At 41.4% G+C, this 21099-nt stretch overlaps 2 protein-coding genes across 5 annotated transcripts in view; both read right to left on the bottom strand.

Moving 5' to 3' along the window:
• The window catches only part of spon1a (spondin 1a), a 94568-nt gene extending 94055 nt beyond the window's left edge, over window positions 1–513 (bottom strand). The window contains exon 1 of the mRNA XM_058630242.1: window positions 413–513. The gene's annotated coding sequence lies outside the window, so the exon portion shown is untranslated. The remainder of the gene's footprint in view (window positions 1–412) is intronic.
• A 264-nt stretch (window positions 514–777) lies between these two features.
• Window positions 778–21099, bottom strand: part of kiaa1549lb (KIAA1549-like b) — a 70650-nt gene continuing 50328 nt past the window's right edge. For 2 of the 4 annotated variants that reach the window (XM_058629097.1, XM_058629095.1), the window contains 9 exons: window positions 18212–18342; window positions 17322–17446; window positions 16110–16339; window positions 14063–14195; window positions 5797–6171; window positions 5621–5715; window positions 4960–5108; window positions 4715–4866; window positions 778–3555 (listed from right to left, as the gene is read on the bottom strand). In XM_058629097.1, the coding sequence (XP_058485080.1) occupies window positions 3292–3555; window positions 4715–4866; window positions 4960–5108; window positions 5621–5715; window positions 5797–6171; window positions 14063–14195; window positions 16110–16339; window positions 17322–17446; window positions 18212–18342 (1654 nt within the window). In that variant the 3' untranslated portion in view covers window positions 778–3291. Of the gene's footprint in view, window positions 3556–4714; window positions 4867–4959; window positions 5109–5620; window positions 5716–5796; window positions 6187–14062; window positions 14196–16109; window positions 16340–17321; window positions 17447–18211; window positions 18343–21099 lie in introns of all 4 variants that reach the window. The other 2 variants (XM_058629096.1, XM_058629094.1) reach the window with 1 other exon arrangement.

Below are 21099 nucleotides of genomic sequence, written 5' to 3' on the forward strand. Positions count from 1 at the left end.
CTGGCAACATTGTTTACAGCATTCAGGCATAAATAAACAATATAACTATGACAAACAAATCAGCCGTTGACCTAACCTAATATGCAGTGACCCAAATAAATCAGCTAGCTTGACTAGCACACAGCAGTGGTCACCATAAACTGTCAAAACAGAGACTACAGTCAAATTCTTCCGGGGAAAGACATTAACACACAAGTTAATTCATTGTAATTAACTCGTAACTGGAAAATACCTGCTAAAAAAGTGGATACTTGACGTGACAGCTTCCGTTATAATGCCCTTTTTAGCCTTTTCTTAATTTCATGACTTCACTAACTAACGCCGTCTGGTATAAACAAACCATACGTCATTTTTTATTAATGATGAATACTTAAATACTGTAAAACATGTTATTACCAAAGTGGTAACCTACCATGACGTCCATTCTGTCAGTCAATTGCTGTTTTCTGTTCATGTTTAGCAGATTGGCTGCCGCCATTTTGGTTTTTGAAATCAGGAGATACCATTTGAAACAGTAGGGGGGGTGGGGGGGGCAACCTTCGTTGCTACTAGCTCAACGAAGGTGCGCATTTGTGCTCAGTGCTGCTCCTAGTGGTTTAACACAAAATTAGCAAACTGTATTGTATCGCTACGGTTTTTATGAATGAGTTGACAACACCTGTGTTGATTTGGGTTGATTTGGATCTAAAAATGCACTGTATGATCATAAAAATCACAAAAATGGAAATGAATGAAGGGAGGAAAATGGACATAGAAGACAATGATCTACTCAGTTCCTCTAATAAAACTTTTTTATTTCATTTTATTTGTGTATAGGGTAATATTTCTTTCATTTTCCATGTGTCTCAGGGTCTCTCTGTCAGATCATTCTCAGAGGAACACCAAATATATCAAGATCAAGCAGATGAAAAGGAAAGAAGGAAACCAGCCGGGAAGACAAAGAGACACTGATGTTTAAAAGGTTTAGCTCACTTCATATCTCCTTTTATAGAATAAATAAACCAATAAACCATCTACGACCCTTTCATTTATCGCTAAATGTCCGCAGTTGTCCAGCATGATGTGGAAAGGTGTTCACTTCTGGTACAGTAAAATGGATTTTCATTTTTTAGTACAGTTTTTAAGACATGAAGTGCTCTTCTGAATAATGGGTAAAAGGAATCTTGATTTTAAAAAAACAAAACAAGCAACAGTAACATTTTTTGAGTTTAAGACAAACAGTTTTTCCTTCGCCCCACGTACACCAACAGATATAAAAGAACAATCCTTGGAAAAGAGGGAGGGTTTGTTCAAAAGTCTTTATGAAAATGATATTAAAGGCATTGTCACTCATAGCTCGTTCCTCCAAGACAACTGCCCAAAGACATAAGGGATTGAAATTGTTATTAACAAAGCAAGTACGTATAATTTGCGATGATAATAATAAGCAACGTACAGCATTTCACCATTTATTGCAGCATCTGTTCTTTTGTTCATCAAAATCAAGTCTGCCTTAAGAGTTTACCAAAACCTGCTGGGGGCTTTTATTCCACAGTGAAAATTAGTCTTTTCCCAAGAAATATAAATTAATTTCATGTAACGATTAATGAGTTTGTCGTATTGCGTTGTTTTAGATTAATGTCCTGCTTTGTGATCAATTAAAGTTACAGTGTGTAGGACTTACACACCTGTTGGTCACCCCATCCTTCCCTTCCCTTCCAAGCATGTTGTAGGAGAACTACAAGCCTTCAGTTATAATTTAATTATTGTCTATTAAAAAACAAGGTGGTCTGATGTAAATATAAAGGGCTCATTACTCTGTGGTAATGAAAACATGACTCATACAATCAGGTGACCGCACATGCAAAAAAAACAAACTTCAGTATTAAATGAGATCAGCTAAACCTTATACACTGGACCAAAAAGAAAGAAACAAGAACAAAAAAATTATAATTCTGTATAGTGCAATGAGCTCTACTTAAAAGAATAAATTAAAGAAAAACTGAGTGCACACTCCTTTATTCCCACTGTTTGAATAACATTGGAAAAACAGTTCATTTTAATGGTATAATGTGAATGTATTACTAATGTTACATAGAATTATGGATTTATTTCTTTTTTTACTGTATCCGAAGGTAAATATCTACCTTAAAAACTGGATGTTTCTTATGTTTACACTGAACACACTGCTCAGTAAGGCATTCCCACTGTTTACTCATTTAAAGCTCCGTCATACCAACACACGGCCTGTGAGTCGCTCAAAAACCCACATCAATTCCGTGATTGATTTGCGAATGCACTCGTTTTTTATGATGCAATTATGATGCCACCAGGTGTGGTAAATAAATATTGTGTCCACCTTTATAGATGCTGGGGTTGAATGTATCTTCAAAACATCTGGGACTCTGAAAGCCAAAGACATTGTGTCATTTTCTTCTTAAAGAGAACACAAGTGTATGTATGTATGGTAGTAAAGACATGTTACATGTTACAATAAAACTGCCATAACTTCTTAAAAAAATGGCTTTCTTAAAAGAAAAAAAGATTAAAAAAAAAACCTACCTTATGTGCACCCAAACAAACAAAATGCAATAAAAACTTCATGTCACTTAATCATAAATAGACAAATATGATGGATTGAGTTGGTTTGTTAATTAATGAGAACTACAGTCTAAATCTATTTAATTAATTAATCAGTTAAAAACATATTAGATGATCAAAGAGAGTCAGTGTTTGTTACCGTGACAGTGCCGATGTGTGATTTAAAAGTAAACCAACGCGTTGTGGGAAAGCGATGTCGTAGTTTGATTTGGTATAAACTGTAGTCCACCTAAATGAAGATAATGGTCTATAAAAAGAGATAAGATACATGATTACCTTATACTGTATATACACTGTGGTTGATACTAAGTATCTGACAGGGAGTATTTGGTCCTCTCAGTACAGACAATAATGCTACTGCCTTGTTCTCTCCTCAATCGATGCCGGGTCACAAAAACGTGGAAATTGTTGTATTTTCCGTTATTAGCATATCCTGTTGACAAATCTACAAAGGATGGATGCATGTAGTTACTTGGGACATCATCAGTAGAGGATATTTGTTGTGTTATTTTTTCTAAAAAAACTGAAAACAATCTTGTTTCTTTGTTGTTTCTTTCAAATCAGCAGCTGAGAAACACCAATCGAATGTGAAAAGAGATCAATCAGCGGGTAATTAAGGGGGTAAAGAAGTCCAGTTTACAGTACAAACATCAAAAATGAGTCCAGATGAGTACTGCCTTTGTGTGCCTCCCTCCCTTTTTGCCGAAGACACTAAAACTCAAACATTTCATTCTGTTTCTTCGCCAGCTTGGCCACCTCCTGCCGAATGGCCTGCACGAGTGCAGAGGTGGAGAGGCTGCTCAGGGGCATGCTGTCCATGTCCTTCCCCACATGTGGCAGGCTTTGCTGGGATGCTGTGCTTGGGGCAACAGAAGGCTGCTCCAGAGCCTGCTTATACTCCAGGGGCAGCCTGGTCGGGCTACCCTGTGGATAGCGGGGATGAGGAAAAGCCTCAACATAACCAGGCAGGGGCAACTGGAAAACAAGGTAAAAAAAATAAATAAATCCAAGTACATATGATTATCTCTTACAAAAAATAAGGAATAGGAATACTAGAAGTAAATAATGCAGCGTTTCCCAACCCTGGTCCTCAACACCTGCTTCAACACACCTGATTCAAATGGCCAGCTCGTCAGGAAAGCCTGATAACGAGCTGTTCATCTGAATCAACCTGCAGGGCAGCGTTCCCTGAGGACCAGGGTTGGGAAACACTGATATAATGAATCTTAGACTGAATATGAAATGGAATCAGTCTTGCCACTTGCTTGTCTTATTTTGCTGTTTTCAGTATAATCTCTAAAACTAATTAAAATAGCTGATAACACAGTTGCTTGAACCCTTAGAACACAGAGCATTTAGGCCACTTTTTTTCCCCATTACTATGTTAGAAACATATACACAGAGGCTATGAAAATGTGCAATATAGAGTGTTATATATCCCTTTTTTCAGCACAACCTATAGGCAATCTGATGAAAATTATTTTGTTTTTTTCCATTTTTACCAACTGTATAAACACACCACACATTTGGACTAAAGAATGCATAAGACAAAAAAAATGTATTTTATAAAGCCTGAAAAACCTATATATAAATACACAGCCCAGGATGTTCATATAAGGAGTTATGTATTATGTATTATTATATAAAAATACCTGTCGCACTGATCTGTAATTTATAGTTCATGAGGCCATAAAACATGTTTTGTGAGGCCTCTGTGTGACCTTGACTTTCAAACTTAATCCACCCAAATGTTCACCATTAGAAAAAAATAATTAGTTGGCACAATGCTGATTAAACCTATCAGGTGTTTTACATAGCGCTAGTAAAGCAATATGTCTATATACAGTGGGATTAGGGCTGAAAATGCTAAGAAGCGTCCACAAAAAGAGGTATTTAGAGGGGGATTCTACTGCTAAAAATGTACCTGGACATTCTTCAATATTGAATATGCATGCTCTGCCAATAGAACGCAAAGCAAATCAAGTGCTGCCTAAACTAACTGACGTCGAGCCTGGTTATGCTCAGCTACTGCTGTTCCTGCTGTTCCTGCCTCATGCAGCTCCACATTTCCTAGCTACTGACTGGACAGGTAACGTCAAATTATCACCAATATCTAATAATTCATCTTCCTTACAGAGTCTGCCCACTGCGGTGGCACATCCTCAGGTTCAGGTGGATAGGACATCCATGACGGACTGTGGTAGGAGGTCGGTGGTGTGGAGAGAAAGTATTCTGAGTAGCCAGACCTGGAGGCTGGGATGGCATAGACAGCTGTTATTGGGTTTCCTGAAGAAAAGAGAAGAGAGAGAGCGATGAAGACGACTCATTTATATTTATTCAAACCAGTCGGCGCACATAGTCGGGTCCTCTTATGGTCACCTGAGTAGTTGGACAGAGGCTGGTCTGCAGTGATAGATGGAAGTGCTGCTCTGGTTGTTGGCCCATATGGATTGCCATCATGGTGACTCTGCATTCCAGTGAGAGACGTGTCTGAGATCCGTCCTTTAGGCCCCAAATCAGAAGTGGAACTGAGTTGTACAGAGATGGAAAAAGAATTGAGATAAATACTCATTTAGGTGGACCAATATCTTCATTTTTTCCAGTGTATTTTAGCCACAGCAGCTCCATTTGCATTGCAACACAAGGCACAACAGCTAACAAAGGCATAAATGCTATTAAATAATACAAACAAATAGGCACAATGTAATTGGAAAGGCACAAACATAGACTTGCTGCAATACCACACCAGCGTCACTAGAGGGCAGACATGCTCTGTGTGAAAAAGTGAGTGCCTGATTAACATTCTTGCCATCTCTCAATGCACTTGTTCAATATTAAAATTTATACTAGGCCTAATAGCACCCCGGCCACAGCACATTACCGATGGATATCTAATCCCTGAATATGAATTTGAACGTGGATAAATGTGGAATATCTGATGCTGCAGACAGCATAATGTATGATTGTGTGTTTGTGTGTGTGTGTGTGTGTGTGTGTGTGTGTGTGCATGCGCACATGTGCACATCATATTCTGCATTACCGTCTAAGGGATTTCCCAGGAGGAGGTCCGGTGCGAGGAGGTAAAGGTGGAGGGGAATCCATAGCCATCTCAGGAAGCTGCGTGAAGCGAAAGGCCTTTAACAGAGAATGAAAGGCATTTAAGGTGACGCCGACTCTGTCACAGTAGAGAAGGGACTCAGGGTTAATCCCACTCACTGGTTTAGGCAGGCTGCACTGATACACATCTGTACCGTAAGATGGCACCCACTGCAGACCTCCCCGCCCACAGCTCATCGTGCCTGGGGCACTGGTCACCACGTCTGCATAAGGGAGGGGAGGCGGTGCGGGGCTGTAGTGGTCAGGAGGCAGTTGGTGGTGGTGGGACTGCCTCCCAGATGTGGACTGGCCCCCCGACGCCAGGCTGAACGCCTCCTCCAGCAGCAGGTGCATCTGCTGCCGCACTTCATCGATCGACGGCTGCGAGCTCAGGGTGGACGTCTCCGAGTGGCCTTTCAAGCCCCGGCCGTACATGTAACCCCGCGGCCCCATCAGGCGGTCCACGTTCGTCTCCTCAATCAACTCAGGCTCAGTCTGAAACATACAGAACTATTCTCACATTGCCTCATACTTATCAACAGTTTTTTTTATTATACCATAAGATTTATATACACACACCATAAAAACCATGTCATCATAAAAGTACAAACAGATTTTACATGTGAATATAGCAGTAGCAGCGGCAGCCACCTGGAAAATGGCCTGATTTACAGTCGGTCTGCTCAGTGAGGCTCTCAGTGGTCTAGCAATGTTTCAATTTAAATTTCAAAAAGCTTTATTTGTCCCCAGGGCGCAATTCAAGGAACAGTTACTGGAGGCCTAATGTATGTTTTCTAAAAGGAATATACATAGGAATGTAAAGCTCTATCAACTCTGCACTGGTATCAGCCAGTATTCACCTCATTGGCTCTGATTGACCATGAAACAGACACCAATGTTTGTAATAGTGAAAAGATATTCTACGAAGTTGAATAAGAAGCCGAAAAGGCTCTAAAACTCTTGATATATGATATTTTATAAAACCGTATATGATTGATGTGAAGAGCTGAAAGAGACTTTAAAGAAGCCTTTTTTAAGTTGAAGATTTCTTTGAAAACAAAAATATCAGTTTCACCTATTGTTATCTTAAACGTTTTTATCGTATCGGCCAAGAATTTCACCACCGGTGCGTCATCAATTTTACATCTTCAAGAATATATTCAGTGCAGCCGTTATCCTCTCCATCTCTCCTGCATATTCATTACCTTGAATCATTTACTTGCGCCTTCATTCGATCTTTCCGGTCCTTTCCCCCCACATTTTCCAAAGTTCTTGTATTTTATTTTTTTTAAATCCTCTCTTTCTCCATCTTGTTTCCATTTATCCTGTCCTTATATCGAGTGATAAATTAATATGAGTAGTGGCTGCCCTACTTCCTGTACGAATGGACTGTAGCCTCGTGAGACCTCGCTCAGTGCACCTCATAAATCAGCCCCCCCCCCCCCCTGCAACATGAAACGACTGAGACTTGCATCTGCAGAGACGAGGCCTGCAGCCACACTGGTCCACCGTAATCAACCGGGCCAGGACTTCTGAAAACACACTGTGGAGCTTGCACTGCCTATTCAGCCATATTTGTAGCAGACTGGCAAATGTCAGTGGGTAAATGTAGTCTTGCTTTGCTTTATTACTATTATAGCAGCTCAGCCTCAAACTTCCGCTACTGAGGTTTCTGACTCCGGATGACCTGGTTGACGCGCTTTGCCTTGGCGATCGCTCTTTTGAACTCTGATTGAATGTCCACGCTGTTCGTTTCGTTGCAATATATTGGTTTTATTGCTGTGCGTTTTCTTTGCATAATGAAATTCCATGAAACAATCCAAAACATTCACGAGTAGCGCCTCCGCGGTACAGCGGTCGAAAACCGTTTGCCCTTCCGGTTCACAAACCTGACAATGACAGTGATAATGCCACCTATATACACCTGAGCTCCCCCCTCTGGGAGCACAGCGACCCCACACACACATTGAGTGAATTACACCAAACCTCATAACACACATTCGGCTCCTATACACCGGCCCCTAATTGTTAATGGCAGCCTGACATAACAATTCAAACACAACAAGACAGGAGCAAATAATGTGTTGATACAGTTACATTAAAGTGCAGTACAGACACATCTATATTCCATGTACCAAACCAAGTTTCGTCACTGGCCTTTCAATAATGTTGGCCCTTGTCTGTAACCTCACGGAACGCACCAGCCCTTGTTTATCTGGAAAAACCTCCAGAACCCTGCCAAGCAGCCATGAGAGGTTCCAGGCCATAGCATCCTCTGAGAGAATTCTGTTCCTGTAGGGTGGTGGTGTGTCGCTGCAGTGCCACCATATGGTTGTTAAGAGAAGTGTTCTGGTTCTCCAACTGCTTGATCTGGTCCTTCAACAGGCTGCTCTCTGTCTGCAGAGAGGCCTTTACTGTCTTATGAGCAGTGGTTAGCTCGGCACGCAGTGCAACATTGAGTGCTTTGCTCTCCTGAAGCTTCTTATCGAGAGTGGAGATTTTCTCCTCCTTTATCATTGACTGTTGGACAGTTTCCTCCAGTCGAGACTCAAGTAGCCTGTACCTGCTGTCGTCCAGCGTTTCTTCGAGCTTGCACACAGAAATCCTGTTCACCATCGCCAAGGGCAGCTCCACCTCCGAAGCACCACTGTTTCCATTCAGTGGTCCGTTAACAACCCATCCAAGCACTGTCTTTATAGCATATGGGCCATTCCCGCTACTGTTAATGACCTCCAAGGGTTCTAAAATCCTGGGAGCGTTGGTTCCAATTAACAGGTCGACGTTTGCTTTTATGTTTGGGATGTTTACCTTGGACAAATATGGCCACTTTGCCAGTTCTTCAGATTTTACCATGTTATTAACATTGACTGGCATTTGTGTTTGTGTGAGAACCTCTGGGAGAATATGAAAGTCATTGCTGTCCAGAGTAGATACCTCCAAGCCAATTAATGAATATGATGGAACCACTGTTTTCTGCCCCATCGTGCTCAACAGGAAGTTGGTTTTTCTCCCCGTGATGTTTAGCTTCCGCATTAGTTGTTCTGAGCAGAATGTGGCTGAACTTCCTGGATCCAAAAAGGCATACGTTTTTATTATGTGATTTCCCTTTGCACTTTTGACCTTCACAGGCAGGATGGATAACACACAGCGGTCCTTACCGGCCCCTGTATATCCACATGTTTTAGGTGAAGTTGGCTGGTGAGATGTTTCAGACTTTTCCGGGGCTGGTTGCCTTTTAATATGAAGCACAGTGGGGTGGGTTTGACTACATATTTTACATGTCAAGCGATCTTCACAGTCACGACTCATGTGTCCCACACATAAACATGCAAAACAAACCCCCCTTTGCCTCAGAATCTGAATCTTTTCCTTGTGCTTCCAACCCTTGAACTGTTTACAGTCCTCCAAAGAATGGCTACGAGCACAGCAAAGGCATTCAGTCTTTTCTGGGCCTGCTGTGGGCTCCTCAACCTTTTCCGGCGCTTCCATAGATGTTATGGTGGTGGCCATGACATTTCCTTTCATAATGTATCGAGGTTGTGCTTTAAACCCAGTGACAGACTTTATCCCAGCAACACCAGATGACTCCTGTATCTCACCAAACAAAGGGTCAGAAAGAATCCTGACACGACGCTCAATGAACATGACCATATCCATGAAGCAAGCTGGTTGATTGGTTGTCTCCATTATGTCATGGGCTATGGTCCTCCATTGCTCCCTCATTCTGAATGGCAGCTTTGACACAATGGCTCTTATATTTACTGGCATATTCAGTTCCTGCATGTACTGAAGCTCTTCCATTACATTGCAGCATCCACGCAGAAATAATGAATAGGCTTGCAGAGTTCTTACGTCCTCAGATTTAACTGTCTGCCAGGCCAGAGCCTTTTCCATATAAGCACTTGCAATTTTGTACTGATTTCCAAAATGTTTCTGGAGAAGTTCCTTTGCCACTGCATAACCACGCTCTGGAGCCATATGCTGGCAGCTTCGCACCAGTTCACGTGGCTGTCCTCTTGTGAACTGTTCCAGATAGTACAAACAATCCACTTGTCCTGCCTTTTCCTCTACTCCTTGCTCAAAGGCTTTGATGAACGTCCTGTAATGGAGAGGGTCCCCCTCAAATGTGGGAATATCTCGTGGTGGTAGTGTCATCATACGCTGTTGCTGTACCAGAGCTGCTGTTATTTCATTTTGCCTTTGCATTATGGTAAGTATGTCAGGTGGACTTTGGCCAATGTGGTGTTGTTGCATAGGTTGAGCAGTTGATGACTGGTGTTGAAAATGCGGCAATGTTTTAGATATGTTGACCTGTTGCTGCTCTTTTTGGCTGCACTGGTGCATTGAAGCAGCTTGGACCCATTGCTCAGTTTCCTTGGGTTGCACATCCTTTAATAAGATTTCCTTGGGTGGTAGTGACCATTTTGACAGTTCATTTTGTGTTGATTTCCATGCAACAGGATGGTACGTCTTTGCCATAGGGTTCAACGTGGTGACAGAGTTTTCAAGTCTTTTCCTTTTCTCCTTTTCCAAATAGGAATTCATGCCATTGCTGTGTGCTTGAGAAGAACCTCTCCGCTCTGAAGCCTGTAATACAGCCAGCTTAGCAGTGGATGCAGCTATTTCAGCTTGTAAATCAAGCTGTTCTCTTTTCCTTTTCAGCTGCTGTTCCTGTTCCTCCAAGTCATGCTTTTCTTTTAAAGCTGCAGCCAGAGCAACAAGCGCTGCCCTTTCTGCTTCAACCATTATGGCTGCAGAGGATACAGTACTTGATCTTACACTACTACGGCTCCTATGGCTCGAGTGCTTACTAATATTTGAAACACTGTCATTAGGATTAACTTCATCCACAACATTACCATTTTCGTTTGCAACACTGTCATCATTTGATACCCACATTTTTGTGTTAGCAATACACTCACTAATAGGCAACATTTTTGCCTTGAACCATATTTCATGTTTTTCCTTTTCCTCACATGGCAAAGAATCCAACAAATTATTATGCATGTATTTTGCTTCATAACAGACTTCCAACAATTCATCAAGAGCATCCTGTACCTTTGTTTTATCATTCTTTAGCATCAAATCTTGTATTGATTTTCTTATGATGGCTGTTTTATTTAACTTAGCTTTTCTGCCAGACTGCAACCTGTCTAATTCATTAACAAGCGCCTTTGCAGTGAGTTTAACCACACGTTTTTGAGTTTGCGTTTCAATACCGCCAGCCACACTACTAGATGTAATAACATTTTGCACATTAGTCCCAGCAGCTTCAATTGTGTCCGACATAGCGCTGCTTCTTCTTATGATGAATAGTCAGTTCATAAACAGCCAGCAGCAATCAACGGATGCGACGCAAAGTTTATTGTCCCCCTCGCTTCGGCGACCAATGCATTGGGTTTATGCCCGGCGATGTGTGCACACAATTTCAATGGCCATTTACCGGTGTAGCGCTACACATACCTCCGTGCGTTGGGCGCCATGCGGTAGTTCCATGGTCTGATGGTCCGATGATCCGATGGTAATGGTCCGATGATCCGATGCTCCACAGCCAGGTTCAGCTCCAGCACCGCCCGTCTTGCGTCTCGATATCCACGTCCAGACGCTCTCCAAATTCCCTCAAATTCCAAACCGCTTCCAGCAGCTCCCCCCGTCTTGCGCTCTCGTGAGCGGGTACGATGACGGCGTTCACGGGATCTGGACCTCCGGCGTTCTCTTCGTTCCGTACCAAACGTGCCTTAAGTGTCCCACAAAGTTCCAACTGGTGCAGGTTTTCGACTAATATTATAGCAGCTCAGCCTCAAACTTCCGCTACTGAGGTTTCTGACTCCGGATGACCTGGTTGACGCGCTTTGCCTTGGCGATCGCTCTTTTGAACTCTGATTGAATGTCCACGCTGTTCGTTTCGTTGCAATATATTGGTTTTATTGCTGTGCGTTTTCTTTGCATAATGAAATTCCATGAAACAATCCAAAACATTCACGAGTAGCGCCTCCGCGGTACAGCGGTCGAAAACCGTTTGCCCTTCCGGTTCACAAACCTGACAATGACAGTGATAATGCCACCTATATACACCTGAGCTCCCCCCTCTGGGAGCACAGCGACCCCACACACACATTGAGTGAATTACACCAAACCTCATAACACACATTCGGCTCCTATAATTACAATGTCAATCATTTCATTCTCATATTATCTACTTTTATTTAATATAGCAATAGCAACAAGGTATAAAACATAAAAACAATTAAAAAAAAGACATGGGAAAATCTAGGTAGAAGTGTCCAGGTTGACTATTCTCATCCTGAAGCGAAGGCCGGGGAGAAGAGGTGGTTTAAGTGATTTAAAAGGTTCAATGGTGGGGCAGATTTAATTTCCATGGGTAAATCGGTCCAAAGTTTAGGGGCAGCTACAGAAAAGGCTCAATCGCCCTGAGTTCTTAGTCCAGTTTTTGGCACATCTAAAAGCAACCTGTTACTAGACCTCAGCGCTCGGGATGAGGTGAGGTAGAAGGAGTTCACAGAGGTAAGATGGTGCCAAACCATTAAGAGCTTTAAAAAAACAGCAATACAATCAATCAAAATCAATCCTAAAAAAAACAAATAGGAAGCCAGTGGAGGGAGCACAGCACAGGTGTGATGTGTTCTCTTGACTGTGACTGTGTGTATCATGTCTCGTTTTACTTCCTGTGACTCGTTAATTCCCCTCCCTTTAGTGTTTATTCTTGGTGTTTCCCCTTGTTGCCAGTGTATTTATTCTGTCCCAGGTAAGTAAGCATCCTAACGTTCTCCTTCAGGTTTATTTCCCTGTATTTGATTTTAAAGCAAAGAGACTGTTTTGCATGATGCCAGAGCCAATTACAACTGTGCTTTTCTCGTTGCGACAATTTGCAGGTACACCGCAGCTACTTCTGCATTAACATACCTCCTGCTTACTCACTTTACTGAAAGGACAGATCAGAATGTAAATCCTTTTTTTAAGGAATGGTCTGCTCTTCTTTCAGACTCAGGAAGAGACATACACAGAGCCATAATGGAGCAATCAAAAAGGGGAGGCATAAAAGCAGCCACCCTGAGATGCATTATGTATCAAGATGACAGGACCTTATAAATTTGAACTCTTTAAATATGAATGAACCACTTCTCCTCTGGCTAACTCTGGCTGACTTGAAACCACACCTGAGCAGAATACATCTGATTTCTCACTCTGCTGCTGCTGCAGTGCCTCTTCAACAGGGCAATTACTTAAGTGAAAAGAGTCGCATCGGAATTTGTTAATAAATGTGAGAATCCATAAAGTACGTGATTAAACGTCTTTTGAATCATACATCCTCATCCATCCATTAACTATATACCACCTATCCTTTGTATTCTTGATTTTCAGTACAGGTAATGGCTCCAGTCCCCCATTTATAATACATATAACATAGAAAAAGTTTATTTGTAACCAACAAGTGAAAGTTACAGTTAGAGCATCTGTTGTGCATGAGCCTACTAAGGTTACATCGACACTACTCCATTTTTATTTAACCCCTTAAAATGGTAAATTGCCGTGTGAATAATACCTATAAACGAATAATAATCGTCTATAGGTCACATATTGAGGTTTTAAAAAATGTGTTCTTATGTGTTGTTGAGTCAAAGTTATAATTCATTCCATATCGCATTTTTAGTAGTGACATAAAGTGGCAATAATTGTGCAGGAGTCACAAAAAAAGACAGTTTTTCTTTTGTTTTTGTTCATAAAAAATGTAAAAAATGTGCCAAGTGAACTTTGAACTGTGATGTACTTCCACGTTTCACAAATTCAATCCGATTTTAAACATTGTTAGTACTTTTTGCTCAGGTGTATTTATACAGTTGGTGAAAATTATTATTTTTTTCCATCAGATTTCCTAGGTTGTGCTGGAAAAAAGGATATATCTTATACCCTCTGTATATAGTGTATGTTTAAACATATTAACGGAACAAAGCAGCCAAAATGTTCTGCCTTCTAAGGGTTAAACTCACATGAATTCTGCTCTGGTTATCCACACTACGGCATATTTTAACCCTATAAACGCAGACAGGGCTGCGTTTCAGTCTGAGCCATTTGAAAATCATGATGCAGTTACCAGGTCTCCTCCTGATTGGTCCTTACTCAACAATCCGCTGTGAATTAAAGCCTCAACTAATCACCTCTTTGTCTGCCTCAACACAGTAACCCTTACAACTGCAGAGGAGGAAAATGTTCTTCCTGTCGACAACAGCACACGCACGACCGGTGTATCTGAATGGCCAAATGAAAACATAGTAGTTTGGACGTAGCCTTAATATACTGTAAAATGACCTATACAGACCATCTTCTCAGGACACGGGGGATGAGTGGATGATGGAATGTGACTCACGTCATAGCCGCTGTTGCGGATGCCTCTCCTTGGTCTCTCCCTCATAACAAGCAGGTCCATCTCCGTCCCCCCAGGACTGGGACTGCTGAGACTCTGTCTGCTGCGATAGGCCGTCTGCCCTACCTGGGAGTGCCTGCCAATTACAGCGGGGAGCAGAGAGAGAGAGAGTTAGACCTGAGGTGTTTATTAAACTCAAACATTTCAATTATTTCTGAGTTTTAGTGTGCCCGCAGTGAAAGGGGACTGGGAGGCGGAGGGGGCGATGTGGTATAATGAATGAGAAACGATGAACACAGTTCATAGAGGTATCTGCTCTCCTTTCAGAGAGTTATGTCACTTGAGATATCTCGTAATGAAACTGAGTAAAAAAGGTCTGTGTATTTGAAGGTACAGTGTGTGAACAGACGAATCAGCCAGAGCACGATGTGGCGTTTTGAAGCAAAAGTTTAACCGACACAAACGAAGAAGAGCATTTCCACCGACACACATCTGATGCATAAACTAAGGTGGAAGAAGAAGGACAAAGCAGAATAGTAGTAACGTGTAGGAGTGGAGAGAATTGTGAAAGAGCATTTATAACCTTCATGTAAACACACCACTGTAATTCACTGGTGTGCGTTTGAAGGGAGAGCGTGAGCAGAAGCATCTTCATTTGTTGCACTCTATAATCGCACCGTTAGATGTCACCAATTCTTACACAGTGGACCTTCAAAGATGCAAGACGTGACAACGCGTGCGCCCCTAAGGGTTCCAAATGCTATTAATATTTGTGTGTATAATATAAGTGTGCACAATGAAATGCAAATTGTACTTAAATGCAACACCAGTTGGAGGGGTTAACCTTGGAATGAAACAGAAGGAAAAAAAAAGAGGCCAGCCAAAACTGGGTTATGGAAAATAGAAGATGGCGAGAATTACAGGGAACCAATTTAAATGTGGATGGTGTTGTATTTCTATTGTCATTATACTGTGCAAAATTGGACACTAATTATCACTAATTTGGTGAGTGTGAGAGTGAATGGTTGTTTGTCTCTATGCGGCCCTGTGATGGACAGGCGACTGGAGTGAGTGTGAGTGAGTATACACTGCAATCAGTTTTAACATCATAATCTCATATCAAAGGTAATACATGAGAATTTCTCTTGAAATCCTGAGGTTTTTGCACAGTAAGAATCAAAATCACTGACTGATGACAAGATACATAAGAGCAAACATGCTCTTAAGTGATGACTTCAGCCTTTGGGAATGTTGTGTCGTCTGTGCGGCTGACGAACCGCACACTATTTCCCACAATAAATAATTGCTACAATCCTTATCGCGCTCACCAGCGTGGGAGATAAGTACGAAGAGCCGCACGACTCATCGCCACGTACACTTCAAGCCACAATTCAAAAGTTGCTTCCTGTGTGCGTAGCAGCTTTATTTGGTGTGTGTTAATCTGGTGTGGAAAAGACTGTTTGTGTGCTTGACCTAAATCTGTATCACCCAAACGTGGTCATTTGCATTTTTGTGTGCAACCTGTGACAAAAATACATTCCCGTACACAAATAAACTGCACACTCAATTATATTTCATCAGGAACATGTGTCTACAGACGTGCACATCAATATGACTGTGTTTTAACGGCTTGTGGTGCTTTTGGCGTTTTGAGTAAAGGAAAGTGATGATTATGGTAATTTAATAATTCTGTATTTTCCCCAACCATGGTGGCCTGTTGCTTGGCTAGACATCTGGTGGACATCGCACAACAAAAGCAGGACAATGTAACAACTTGCCAAACCTGTTATCTTCCATATGGAAGCTCACGACTAATCACTGAGTAGTAAGAAAGGATAAAGAGTCAGAGTCAAAGTCAGAAGCAACTGTTTCTCTTATCAATTATCTAATTAAATAAGACATGAGCCACTACTGCGATGTTTCAAACTGTGTCCTTGTAATAGAAGTCTCCTCACAACCTTACGCAAGCATTCATTTTACTTCCTGTTTACACTCAGCCAAACTGCAGGTTCCACCTTTTTTTTTTTTGTTCTCCCCACTCTCCCCTCACCTCCTGTGAGACTTGACATAAGTGGAACCTCGCTCATCATCAGGCTCCAGTGGTCTGCCATGCTCACCGGCTGCCCTCTCATGGCTGTGCCGCTGCCTCTGCGCCAGCGCCCGGCTGCCGCTGCTGCCGTCGTTGGACGGGAAGTCGTAATAGCCCTTCCTCTTAGCCTTCAGCCTCAGCTTGTTCCTGTAGTGCTCGATGTCTGACTTCTGCTTCAGAGCCAAGTTCACCTGCAGAGAGAGAAGAGAGAAAGCGCAGGATGCAGCGGAGCGTGTGGAGAGCGTGATCGGGACGGAAACAGACGCAAGGTTCTCCATGCTGTGTGTGTTTTGGCCGTGTCCTTGTCTTACACTGTTGCGTGTGATCAGAGGGTGTGAGGATATAAGGCTTGAAAAGTTATGCAATCGATTCAATACACGTTGAACAAAAGACTTCAGATTTAGAGATGGAATGAAAGAACAATAACAACAAAGAACGACAAACATGTGCTACATCATGCTATTGAACCAACTGTGTATACACTTTAAACAGTGCCCTTCACACTTTGTGTGATTGTCTAGAGAATACGTTCAAAATAAATGCAAAGAATCACATTTTTAAACATGGAAAATAAAATCATACCTTTTATATTACATTAAATATAACTTATATAGTAAGTAAGGAAGTTGTTGTATATGAATTACGATCTCAAAATGCTTTGCTTAGTATGGACTTTATAAGGTGGTTATTCGTATACAACAACTTACTACTAATTAGCAATAATTCTAAGGTTATTGAGGGAAAACTCTTAGTTAATGGCTTACTGGTTGTACAATAAGGCCATGCATTATAAGGCATTAATAAGTACTTACTAATGACTAATTAAGTGCCAATATGTTACTAATTTGCATGCTAATAAGCAACTAATTAATGGTGAATAAGTGTTCACACAGCAAAAAAAAAAAAAAAATAGGCCACACTGACCTTGAACTTTTTTGGCCACTAATACTAATCTGTTCATGCTTGGGGTCCAAGGGATTTTTATTTTGCCAGAATTTCCTCATGAATTTAGTAGGGTACCTTCAGCCACAGCTGTCACCAGCACAGAGGAATAAAAATTGCTTTTTAGTGGCGACAAGCCAAGTGTCATGACAAGAGGTTAGTGCACACATGTGAATTTACTTATGTTACAGTACGTACAGCCCTACAAACGCATGTGTGCATGTTCATCACCTCTCCGTTGACTATGGCTGAGTCCTGGCTGCGGTCAGATGATGCAGGGTGCGAGTAACTAGGCTGAGCCACCACCGGCTTTATGGAAATGAGCTGCAGGGAGCCAGAGGAGGTGTCATATGGATCTGAAGAACAAAGAGGGAGTTCACTCACAAAGGGACTACAAATACGTCTAATCATTACATTGTCATTCAGGAGCAGAAGATACTGTGTGCGTGTGTGTGTGTGTCCCCTCTGTCACTCTCATCAATGACACACGGTGGTGCGACTGTGTCAAACATCAGTCGCCTACATCAGCAAATGAAGTGGTGGAGACAATAGATCACAAAAATGGTTCTGGCTTCCAATGTCGTGGCGATGCATCGGTGTGACGGATGTCAGAAGCTGACTTTGCACTTTTACTCCCTATCTGACACAAGAATCTGAAACTAGATTCAATTCTGGATTATCTCAACTCTCAAGCTGATGAATTATTCAAATCCGTCCATTAAGGAAATCATACATTTGTAATTGTATTACAAATGTATGCCACACGCTACTCAGTGTGGCAGCCCACTGCTCCTAATTCTAGGATGGGTCAAATGCAGAGGAATACTTTCCCTAAGGGGATTAATAAAAATTTAATTCTTCAATTCTTCTTCTTCATAATCTCGAGATTAAAGTCCAAATCAGAGCATGTTCATTTTATTCTTTTAACTCGCGACCCCGGCGCACTTTTGAACAATTAGCATGTCGTGATGTGAGAATCCATACGGTCCAACTTTAACTGAATGTGACAAGCAGAAGGGAACAGTGAGCAGTTCTTTTTTGTGACACACCTGACCTTGCCTGCAAAGGAGCTGTAAAATATTGTATAATATTTATTTTTTGCTTCAGTGTACGACTCTCACCGTCCCTCTTGCGCGTCTCCTCCTTTGTCAGTTTCTGCTGTGCTGTGACTTTCGGCACTGTCAAGCCCCTGCCGGAATTCAGCTTCTCTGATTCGTTGCTGATGACGGAACCATCCTCACTCGGCAACTTGCTGCAAGTAACCATAGCAACAGTAAAAGGCGGTGAGCTCCCAAGAAGGCTGGGCACACAGCCAGGTTATGTCATTCCTTCCCTTTAACAACCTCACCTTCCTCTCCCCCTCTCTTAAGCCTCCAGCAAACATAACATAATAATATTGTTTTTTTTTTTTATGTGTGTGTTTATATTAAAACCATAATTACATACTGCCTGTTTTAATATAAGTAAATTTGAGTGGAAATTGAGACTGTTCAGTATAGTTAATTAATACCCACGGGTTTTATAGTGAGAAGGTAGCAAAGGCAAGAAAAATCACATCAGATTTTATGACAATAATGTGGAAAATAAGTGATTTTCTTCCTGAATTGTGTGTGTATATACAGTATTTGTATATTTATCTATACATTTGCATCCGAACTTCTCGTGTCGTGACATTCTTCTTTTCAAAAACCAGGACAATCATGTCCTGGGTTACGGGAGGACGGCTCCCTCCGTTAATTGGACAAACAACTGCTTTATCCAATTCCTGTTTCGCGAGCTTCAAACACTGAACTGTAGTAAGAATTAGAGCTGATCGAGTCACAGCTCAGAGGGCCACGAGGCTTACAGTGACATCAAAGCGCCACGGTCTATCCTCTAATTGTCTGGTAAAAATGATAACAGCGCGAGGACACACTGGAACAGTCAGGCGGTGCTTCGGGGAGCCGGCTCCATGTAATGTGTAAAAAATGAAGCAGGTTTGAACAAGTTAAAATGGCTATTTTGTTTAGTGCATAATAAAAGTGTTAAACTTGTGTACAATAAGACAGATATAAATGAATGAATGTCAAAGACCCAGAATTTATTTGAAAGTAAGTTAATTAAACGTCAGTGTGCTCTAGGCTTTACATTGCATCGGCGTATCCAGCCACTAAATGTGCTGATATCATATTGTTATTTTATCATATTTATGTAAAACTGAGGTCATTAATACTCAATGCTACACTACAGTGTGTCTGTTGGATGAGTTTACACAATGCTAATTAAGTCTACCAGCTCCAAACAACTCTCTCAGTATAGAGGAGTTCAGATCTTGTGTCGCCCGGTGACATTATTCCACGCCGCACACAGGCGGTGGCAACATTGCAGCAGTAAACGTTTCAGCATAGAGGAATAAAATGAAACTGTTTAGAAAAACAAGTCATTCGTCAGTTTGACGGGATAAACACTTGTTGCCCCGTCCACCGCTGCTCTGCTGCTGTATACACGCAACTCCCTCAGTAAGGTCCGCTAGCCGCACACAAATAATGTTAAATCACATCTGTTCACGCAGACCAAACAGATACAAAATAAACAAAAACAAAAATCAATAAAAACAAGTTACATAATGCAGCTTTAAAGGTGTTTTAGAGTCCTGCTGAGCTCATGTGACGTGATTTCTAGTAAAGGAATACAATTACAAAGCATTTTGGATTGGTTTTCATGTATGATCTTAGTATGTCTGACTCGGGAAAAAACGGGAAAAGCATGTAGCTGATTGAAGAAAAAAACAAAAACATAAAAAAATACGCTAAAGATGAAACACTGACTACATTTCATCTCATTAAATCATAGGGACGTTCATCACCAATAGTTCAGTAAACCATACATGAACAACCACTGCTGTCTCAGGAGGCTCCGGAGCCATTACTGCGGGACCTTTGGTCCATGGATTGCCGATTGTGCCACATAAATTTCCTCGGTTCTCATTATCCAGCGCGGCTTTGAAAAATGACGCCCTTTTGCCTATACTTGATTTATTAAATTAGCATGATTAAAAGTGGCAATTAATATCAGAAACACTGCCACCGACAGTCAAACGACGACGACGGTCGGTCTCATGTGCCCACAGCAAACGCGGTTTACGACTATCATTCAGCATCAGGGTAGAACAAGGGACAGACGATAGGGCAGGAGGGATTTTGTTTGTGTTTTATTGCCCAAACCTCTCTACAGGACCCAGGAGATTTGTCATGGCAGCTGTACAATCCTCAAGCAAACACAAACACACTCTAAACAAATATATTACTGTGATATTGTAGAATATCTCTGCTGTCATGGTGTCGCTGATTATCTCAAGTGATTGAAGAGGAAACATGTTTCCCTCTGACACACTAACATGATATAACCCACGACAAATACTGCTGAACCGCTGCACTATCCTCACCATTACATCAACAGGATCTAAGATATATCTCTAGCCCAGTTATGAACAACAGCTGCAGTAATATTATAGCATGTTTTGGGTTTTTTTTTTTGCTTTCAAAAATCTGTGAGAAAAATGTAATTCCTTCTTTGAACACCTTAACTTAACTTATCAACAACGATAAAACTGCTGACTGGTTTGATATTGTTGCTGACTTGGTGTGTTTTTGACTTTGCTAAGTCATAAAGCCATGGAAATAAAAAAGAAAGTTTAAATTAAGTTTGAAAAGCCTTTACAGAGGGCAAAAGAAGGACAACTGAAACACTTGAAAACAGGGCGCAGACATACACTGCTCTGCCACAACAATAAAAAACAAACAGTCACATATTTATATTCAAGTATTTACAACAGCATTTATCCCCTCAAACTGCTGAACAGCCGTTTTTTTTTTTTTTAGTTTCTATGAGCAGTAGATTTCACTTCTGAAAACACATGCAGTGTCTTGGCATAAAAAAAACCCACTGCGTAGCTTGGGAATGTCTCATATTATACTAAAAAATTTAAAAGATTTAAAATGGTTTGAGTCAGTCATGGTTTGAGTCAGGC

Source organism: Solea solea, chromosome 5, assembly GCF_958295425.1.
Source record: "Solea solea chromosome 5, fSolSol10.1, whole genome shotgun sequence".
NCBI classification, from domain to species: Eukaryota; Metazoa; Chordata; class Actinopteri; order Pleuronectiformes; family Soleidae; genus Solea; species Solea solea.